The sequence below is a fragment of the Maylandia zebra genome, linkage group LG20 (assembly GCF_041146795.1).
Source record: "Maylandia zebra isolate NMK-2024a linkage group LG20, Mzebra_GT3a, whole genome shotgun sequence".
NCBI lineage: Eukaryota > Metazoa > Chordata > Actinopteri > Cichliformes > Cichlidae > Maylandia > Maylandia zebra.
This window is the reverse complement of record NC_135186.1, coordinates 13,051,085-13,060,574: the sequence shown is the minus strand read 5'-3', so window position 1 is coordinate 13,060,574 and position 9,490 is coordinate 13,051,085. Positions and strand designations below refer to the sequence as shown.

Here is a 9,490-nt window from a genome sequence, read left to right as displayed (position 1 = left end):
TCTTTTCACATGAATGGGAAAGTGACTAGATATGGATGGATGGATGATTGTACTCTTGAAACTGAGCTTTGCATATTCATGACTCACATCAGTAAGAGATTTCTGACAGTAAAGTCTGCAAAGTAAAGGCTTATCATCATCATTTTCAATGTCCTCCTCAACATCGGTGCAGTAAAACAGAGGGGGAACGAGTCAAACACAGGCAGCAGTTTTTGCTCTACCAGAGTACAATAATACTGTATTTAGATCTCACATGTGCCGCTTTTGATCTTCTGTGTTCTCTCGTGACGACGAGCACTTGAGATAAACCAAAAACTTGTTACGACTTTCAAATCCGCAACTTTGAGGGTACGTAGGGATATGGAAGAGCAATAAAAACATCAGACGAGCCAGATTTAGCAAAAAACATGTTTAATCTCTCCTTGATGCGTGTCTATTTACACGTAATAAATCTGCAAAATAGGAAAGAGCAGGATATTTACACGGGCGTGAAACAGCCAAAACCTGTCACAGCAGCTTCAAGTCTGAAACTCTTAAAAAGGTATCAGAATTCATAAAGTATTAAAACTGTTTAAGGTATTTTTTTCTTTCTACCTCTCTCCTCTTTAATCTGTGTGTGAAGTTATTTTATGTCCTCTGCTCCGTCTCTCAGATGTACTTTAATCAAAGTGAACTCAGCAGGCGAGGAAGCTGGAACTGCTGGGTTGAAAAACCCACGAGTGCTGCTATTGGGGTTGGGGGTTAGAAATGGCAGATGAGGGCAAGTTTAAATGTTGTGTGGCAATGTTTCGTCCAATGGAGGGTGCATCCCATATGGGCAAATAGATACATTTGACATATTTTCATAAAATGGCTTAGAAAGTACAAGAAATGAAATTGGTTCCTGGATTTTGTTTTTCTACAAAAGGTGCTGTTCTTTTCTCAATAAAATAACAGCGTTAGATTAGAAGATTGATACCACTCTCATGTATTTTATACCAATCTTAACTTTAGCATAAAGAAGGGGAAACGTCTAGTGCGCTATAATCCTTGCATCTTTAAATCAAGGTCCTTTACACTGGGTTTTATGCCTGGACTAAGGGGGCTAAGTGTTAATAATGAACAGATACCCATTCTTGGCTAACAAAATCCACTAATTATATGTCATGTTGTTGTAGATATTTTGTCAAATTGGATGACGTTTTTCATGAAATGCAATCTACATTCAAAATGAAACATGAACTTAATGAACATTAAAAGTTGGAAAAACCTTTCAATAAAACTCTGAAGCTTTGCTTTTTATCATCTTTACTTAAGACAGACCCTCATATGAAGCTGGAAGATATTTCATCTTCAAATCTGTACACAAGCAAATTCAAGATAGCTGACTTCTGGTTAGACTATGGGTATAGCCACAAGTTGGGGTTTTTTTTATAGGCCCACACGATGGCTAATTTTGTAGGGGCCGTTATCTATATCTTACATCCATGCACAAGAGCCATAAAACATGAATATGTAAGTTCTGGTGTGTCTGCAAAGCTTTGTTAATTACTAATCACGTTTAGTGCTGTTATTTGAAATAATATTTGAACAAAATCTTCATCAAGCTGTTTACATTCTAATTGGCTAGCTAGGCTACCTGTTTGTTTTATCTTATCTCTTTAGGGCTCTGTGCTAAACTAAGCTAACCATCTGCTAGCTCTGACTTCTCATACAAAAAAGTAATGTCAAAGTTGTAATAATTCTCTCCTTAAAGTGAGAAAAACCAAGAAAGCAAATAAGCACATTTAGTCCATTACTTTGAGAAAAAGACTTTAAATAGCAATCTCAGGCTAAAAGCTGCCTACAGACATTTCATGTAATTAGCTTACTTTAATCTTGTCTTAATATTAGCATGAAGACAAACAATAGCCTCAATCAATATAAAGCAACCCTAATAATATAGATCAACAAAAGAGATGTAATTTATCATTTTAGAGGGATTTTTGTGTCAAATCTTCTTAATTACATTCACTGTTTGCAGGATACACTCCCCCCATAACACACACCCTTAGATAGCATATTATTTTCACACTGTCTCCAATTAAATGGATGCAGTTTTTTACATAGCCATCTTTGAGGGAGTTATCATGCCTGGTTAGCTCTTGGCTACTTTAGTATAAGCTAGGCTAGATGACACATGACTGGTATCAGTCTAGTAATCTCACATTTAAAAGGACATATATATTTACATATATTGTATTTGTTTGTCAGTTTTTGACATGGACATTGAACAAAATAGGAATCATGTACATGGAAAAAAGCATATAATTTTCCATGTGGGTAGAGGCTGACAAGGCACAGCAAAAACCTATGTGTCTGTCAATCGCCAGGAGAATCTCTTTCACCACCTCTTTTCTTTTCCCACTCCACCCTCCTTTTTGACTGTGTTTTTCTACATGAAAAGAGGGGAAAAAACAACCCAGATGTGATGGAATGGACAATGAAGCGGTACCGTGGCCTTCAAAGCACTTCCTCTGCCTTGCCTGAGTCTTTTCATCTTTTACCTCAACAAGTGCTGTAGCATAAAACAAGAAGCACACATACTAAGAAACAAAAGCATCAAAAACCAAATGGGCCTTATCTCACCATGTCTATTTTTTTTCCTTTTTTTTCTCCCTACAAAATTATCCTAGGGGCACTAACAACGACTTCTTCTTTCAGTATCACAAAAATCATTTTTTACAAGTCTTCAACTGAGCAAGTGAACACCAGTCAAACATCAATGTAAGAGTCCACATCCTCAGATTGTTTCATTCATTCAATTTGAACAAAACGTGTTAATGAACGCCTGTACATGGAAGTAGCATTGCCTCATTCATCAAGGATAAAGACGGAGGCTGCTTTTAAATCACTAAAACTGAGCACTAAAAGTTTCTTGTGGAATAAGTGAAAACGGCAAAGAAAAGTCTCTTATCACAGAGCTGTGCTCGGGTTGCAGATGCATAAAGCTTTGGTCAGTCTCTCTGTATGTTATGTTACCCTGTGCAGATCAGTGGTTCAAGTATTTAAGAACATACAGTACGTTGTCATCCAATCCAGACGCACATTTGTGCTGTCAGATAAAAACATGGTGTGTTGGTGTGAGAGGCTAGCATTCAGATTAGAGATTCGAATGTACACTGGGCTTTTAAAGGGTCTGTGTCTTGTTCTATTATTCTTTGTTTTACAGCTTTTACTTGACAGCAGCAATATGTGTTTGGTTTGGTGGCATCTGGCTTGGTACAGGTCTGGTATGTGGGAAAAATCCTTAACTCCCTGACAATATGGACAAAGGAAGAAGTCAAAAGGCTAAAGACTGGACAACTTACACATTAGCATACAACTTGTGCTAATGGTCCGAAGTAAAAAAAAAAAGAGAGAGAGCTCACCCTTGATTTCTCTGTGAATTGATTGTTTAAGGTAGCATGTAACAAGCACGAACTAATCGCTAACAGCCGGCTCGCATGCAGCGACTGCCTCACAATAACGTGGAAACGACTGCGCCGACTTCGACTTCTTGCCAATACTTCTTGCCAATACTTCTTTAGGATTTGTCCGTGTGACAAAGCCTTAGACTGGAAGGACTGCTGCTCAAATATAAAATCCCAAAGAGACGAATGTGTGACTGAATCCTTTAAACTTAAGTAGCTGAAACACCAGTCGCACCAAATGTGAAAGTCACACTTTCAGTTCAAGCTGTAGAACAGCTGTGACATTGAATTATCACTTGGGGAATTCATCAGTTTGTAGTCCGTCTGGTGCGTTTTAAGGTGTTCACACACTTTTTAGTCCACTAGCTGCTAATCTTCGTTCTTCACAGCTTAGGAACAAACTAAATAATTATTTCATTGTAACTTTGAATTACATAAAAATACATTAGAGCCTCGACTGTAAATGTTCATTTTTAGATTAAACATTTAGCAACTGGAGCACTGAAACGGCTGCGTATCGTATTTATATTACATATTAGACAGGTTTCTTTTCCAGGGTAATCTGTCACTAACATATAATATACGTAGTAAGTGTCTTGTGCAGGGATGCATATGGTTACATTAACTTCCAGTTACGAAAGAGATTCTAGTTTGTGAAGCTCCTGATGCAACGCAAAGCTCTTCAAAGCCATCTGAACTGGTCTGAGAACCCTACTGTTATCTGGTTACAAGGTCTCCACTCGAAAAAAAAAACTGAGGGAAGCACTGCTGAAGAGGAAGCGAACATAAGCAATTTTGATGCAACTGTTTTCTTTGAAGTTACAGTGTCCTAAATGGTGCATTTAACCCTACTCTTTTACACTATTTTTTCCCATTTATTATCAAAGCAAACACATGTAGAGAAGGTTTTTTTTCAGCTCTTCCGTGTGATCTGGGTGTTGATATGTCTTATCTGGTGGTCTGAAATTCATGATACGCTTTTACAGGATGGAAGAACATATATACATCACCTTGGTTTGTATCTTCTGGCCTTGATAAGTAGCTGTGTACACTCCTAGGGAAGAGGAATGTTTCCGAATGTTAACACAGAGCAGCGCACGGTGCAAGGAGAACATTTGCACTTTTTTTTCTCTTCTTTTTTTTTTTTAACCCTACAAAACCACAGAACAAAATAAAAGAGAGAGAAAGGCCTTCAACTTGTACAAAAAACCCCACTCACATAAATCAAGCTACATTTCATTATCTTTTTTCATAAACCACATTCACATTTTCAAAAAATGGACCCTTTAGCTTTACCGTCGTCACTTCGGAGTAGAAAACAACAAAAACAAATAATAAAACCAAGAAATATTAGACAACATCTTCTGCACAGCAAAGACTAGCCTTCATTTTTGGATGGCACACCTTATAGAAAAAAATGTGTTTCAGACAAGCTGGGAAGTCTAGAAAACAAGATCGGGAAGCTGTAAAGCACAGTGTGCCAGGGATCAGCTTAAAGGACTGCTTGGTTGCCTCTGCGGTCTGCTAACGCAGCATGAGGCTGGCTTCCACACAAGTGACTTTTGTCTCATCTAAATCAGCTGACTGGGCCTTGTGTTGTATTTGGTTCCTCTAAAAAACAAACACAAAAGCACTGCAGGTTGGTTTGCTCGTAGGCGGCTTCCAGACATCATTTGCCTTTTTGCTATCTTCAGAGCCAAAGATGTAGCACGCCCCGAGACCTCACGAAATATAGAAAGTGTCTGCGTATGATATATTTATATATATATATTTTTGCCATTTACCTATTTTTAAACTTTCAGTCACTAAGCATGACAACATTTTCATCGTAGCACGTTTCATCTAAACGGGGAAAAAAAAGAAGTCTCTTCGCACTAAACAACATTCAAAGTAAAACATGGCACAGGACGACTTTTTCCTCGTGTTTTTCATAATTTTTCATCTTGGAAATATCAAATCTTCGTCTCAAACGGATCTTTTGTACATTGAAATGAAAAACAGTTTGTTTTTTTCCCCAGTTTTTCATTTGTTTTAAAAATGAAAGGTTTGTATTTATATCTATCTATCTATATATATATATATATATATATATATATATATTCATATATCCTCTTCTCTCTTTTGATTTAGCTTTGTTGTGCAAATTCAGCAGTAACACAAGAAGTGGCACAGCACTGGGGAGAGTAGGCAGTTGGACGGGCAGAATCAAATGCAGTAACAAATCAAATACAGAGTTATGAAACTGACAGCGTCCTTTGTTCGACTACAGTGGAATTCATGTCGATGGAGTGTTGGAAAGTCAGTACTGGAGGAAGAGTTTCCCTGCAAAGTCCTTCCTCCCGGTTGCCCTGCAGTGGCAAGCGGCGCGTTGCCGAGAATCCACTCTACCGAAGAGTCTTTGAGCAACACGCTGAATCTCTACCTGCTCTGTGGCTGCTGCTCTGTAGCTGTCCCTGACCTTTGACCTCCTTGTGGAGGGGAGCAACAGTAAAGAAAGAGAAATTCCTCACAGGAATCAAGTATTCTGGATTTTTTTTTTTTTTATAGGCTCAGAGTCAGAACTGCAGCTCTGGCTGTGAAAAGATACTAGCTCTGGGCTTGTTTCAGGTCCAGCTTGATGAGTTTCTGGTCACCACTGTGCATGTACCATTCCTGATTGTGGCCAAAGCTGCTCCCGTGTAACTGTAGACGTGATGAGGGACTTGATGAAAATAAATGCTCTCCTGAGCTGAGGTCCAAAATCGGCTGAGGTTGGGGACGCACTTGATTTGGTTGTTATGGCAGGCTCAGAGAAGAAGAAGAAGAAAAAGAAAGGCAATGGGGGAGGGGGTAAAAGTCAACCCGGCTGCCGGGACTTTAGTTCCAAACTCTGCTGTCTCTCTCGAGTGTGCTGCTGCTTACTGGGTGCTTGTGTTCTCGCAGTCCTTTCTGCTGCTGTAGATTGTTGTTTGTGACGGCGATGGCGACAGACTTTAAACGTCGGGTGTTAAAACGGCGAGGAATGGGGAGAGGGGGTCAAAGTTGTTGGGGAAAGGCGTGTTGGTTAGCCAGTTCTCCTGCCAGCTGAGGCGCGCCATTGGCTGATCCTCAGCTAGATAGAGCCATGGTGTCGATGACCTGTTCCAGCTTGCCGCGTAGTCGCTGTCTGCGTGACTGTTCGTCCTTCTGTAGCGCTGACAGGATCTGGACACACGGAAGGAAACAGATTAGAGAGACGCCTTTAAAACCTTGAGCATGCGGCAGTGCAGCGTGGGCGCCGCTGTTATGCTCCTTAGCCATGAATTCACAGTTACATGAGCCAAAGGAGCGCTCTGTTGCTAATTTCCCTTTTAGTGGTTAGCGACTACAATTGCACTCACGCTGACAACACGAGCAGGGCCGACAGGGCAGGTGTTATGGCCAGTGGAATGTCTTGTGATTGGATGTTAATGGCTACTGAGAATGACCAACAGGAGTGCGTTATTTTTCATGATGAGAGTGGGGAAAGGAGGATGTGGTATGAGTGTGAGGACGTGTGCATTTCATCTTTATTTTTTAACGCGTCTGTCTGAGCGCATTTGTTAGACGATGGGGGCCGTGCAGCTGTCTACATCTGGATAATAGGTCATAATGAAGGGGAGCAGTTGGTTTGAATACAGCCAGCTGCAAACAGCCAGCTTAACTACCGTCATACTGCTGGTATGGAAGAATGGAAACAAGGACAAGTGGGGGCGTAGCTCTCACCAATTAAAAGCATACTAAAGGTTGAGGAGGGAGAGGTGTGTAGTATAGATATAAGGCTCTATTTTTAAAACAGCACATTCCATGCAAGCATATTTCAGCAGCTCACATGTTTGGAGAAGCAAATAACACAAATATAAAGAAAATGCACAGAAAAATTAACCATACATTTGTTGGCTTACATATATATATATACTAGAAACTAGAAGAAGAAACCCTAGCAGCACCTTTAATGCTCACTGTTTAGCACGTTCGAATGCGAGGTAGTATAAAAATGTATCATTAAATAAAAATGAAAAAGCACCAGAGGATGAAGGCTGAAGTTTTAGCCAAAGATATCCCTCAATATTTGAACTGGGTTGGAGAGTGAAACCTACTGCAAAACTGATAATTCCACCCAATCTGAAGTACTCTCACATTCACGTTTACCAACTGAGCATTTTCTCTTGATTAGATTTCTAAAAGCCGTCAGTGTTAAAACTGGATTACATTTAGTTCAAAAGTGAAAGTTTAACAGACGTCTTTAGATCAGACTGAGCTTCCATCCATCCATCTTCTTCCGCTTTATCCAGGGCCAGTTCGCGGGAGCAGCAGCCTAAGCAAAGAGGCCCAGACCTCCCTCTCCCCAGCCACCTCCTTCAGCTTATCCGGGGGAACACCAAGGCGTTCCCAGGCGAGCCGAGAGATATAATCTCTCCAGCGTGTCCTGGGTCTGCCCCGGGGCCTCCTCCCGGTGGGACATGCCCAGAACACCTCACGCAGGAGGCATCCTTATCAGATGCCCGAACCACCTCAGCTGGCTCCTTTTGATGTGGAGGAGCAGCGGCTCTACTCTGAGCCCCACCCGGATGGCTGAACTATCTCTAAGGGAGAGGCCAGCCACCCTTCGAAGGAAGCTCATTTCCGCCGCTTGTATCCGCGATCTCGTTCTTTCGGTCACTACCCACAGCTCGTGGCCATAGATGAGGGTAGGGGCGTAGATCAACCGGTAAATTGAGAGCTTCGCTTTTACACTCAGCACCAGTCCGTCTGTCGATCTCCGGCTCCCTTCTACCATCACACGCGAACAAGACCCCGAGATACTTGAACTCCTCCACTTGGGGCAGGAACTCATCCCCAACCCGGAGTGGGCACTCCACACTTTTCCGGCTGAGAACCATGGCCTCAGATTTGGAGGTGCTGATCCTCATTCCCGCTGCTTCACACTCGGCTGTGAACCGTTCCAGTGCGAAATGGAGGCCATCACCAGTCGAAGCCAACAGAACCACATCATCCGCGAAAAGCAGAGATGAGATTCTGAGTGTGAAGTGAAAGCCCTCCGCCACTTGGCTGCGCCTAGAAATCCTGTCCATAAAAATTATGAACAGAATCGGTGACAAAGGGCAGCCCTGGCGGAGCCCATCACCCACCGGGAACGAGTCCAACTTAATGCCAGCAATGCGAACCAAGCTCTTGCAACGGTTGTATAGGAATCGAATGGCCTGTAGCAATGGGCCAGATACCCCGTGTACAATATCGTGTCTTTATAGATATGCTATATTGAAAATTCCTTGGGAAAATTTTGAGAAAAACGTAATAATGTTGTCCTCATCTGTATTTGTATGAACCTGGAAGGTCAAAACTAACTGTTCCTACATGGCAGTGCAGCATGATGGCGCAGCGGTTAGATCCTCATAGGTTGTGGGTTTGAATCTGCGGGCTGTGCTGATGATGACAAGACGGCTTTTTTTATCTAAATGTAGCTGTCCCGGGACGTCTTATGAACATCCTGAGACGAGCCTTTTAACATTCACTTTTTTCTTCATTAAATACCGTGTGCTACTTTTTTAAGCAAAGAGTAAAATGAGTGATGATGGTGTTGGAGAACTTCTCATCAGACACACACTATGAACATGATGGCACGTGGGTATATAGAATTTAGCGGTTTAAATCCCAATAAGTGCATTTAATGTCTTGCTTGAGACTCTGCTGGTTGTTCGTGATTTGTTTTCTTAACTGTGAATGCTTATTCAATAAAATGAATAAGCATCCTTAAAATGTGGCACTATTTCGTTAACACATCATGAGTTTTAATCAGCTGGTAGCAGCAAAGGATACTGTGCAAGCAGGTCTTTAAAAAAAATCACCTAAATTCTGTTAAGCTCCATTAAGTTCATAATGTGCTGAGCTCATGCCTTAATGTGCATCCTTAATGGTGGTAATACCTTCCAGCTTGTACCGATGTGGACTGGTTATCAGTGTTATTGAATTAAAATGACCTCGTGGTATTAGTCAAAACAAGTAAAGGGAGGCAGAGCACGAATAATTACAACATTCTTCCCTTCTTCTATATTTAGTGC

General features: G+C 41.3%; 1 protein-coding gene across 4 annotated transcripts in view; it reads right to left on the bottom strand.

Moving 5' to 3' along the window:
* Positions 1-390: 390 nt before the first annotated feature.
* The window catches only part of LOC101472406 (plexin-A1), a 314,386-nt gene continuing 305,286 nt past the window's right edge, over positions 391-9,490 (bottom strand). For all 4 annotated transcript variants that reach the window (XM_004570017.4, XM_004570018.4, XM_076877989.1 and 1 more), the window contains exon 33: positions 391-6,614. In XM_004570017.4, the coding sequence (XP_004570074.1) occupies positions 6,519-6,614 (96 nt within the window). In that variant the 3' untranslated portion in view covers positions 391-6,518. The remainder of the gene's footprint in view (positions 6,615-9,490) is intronic.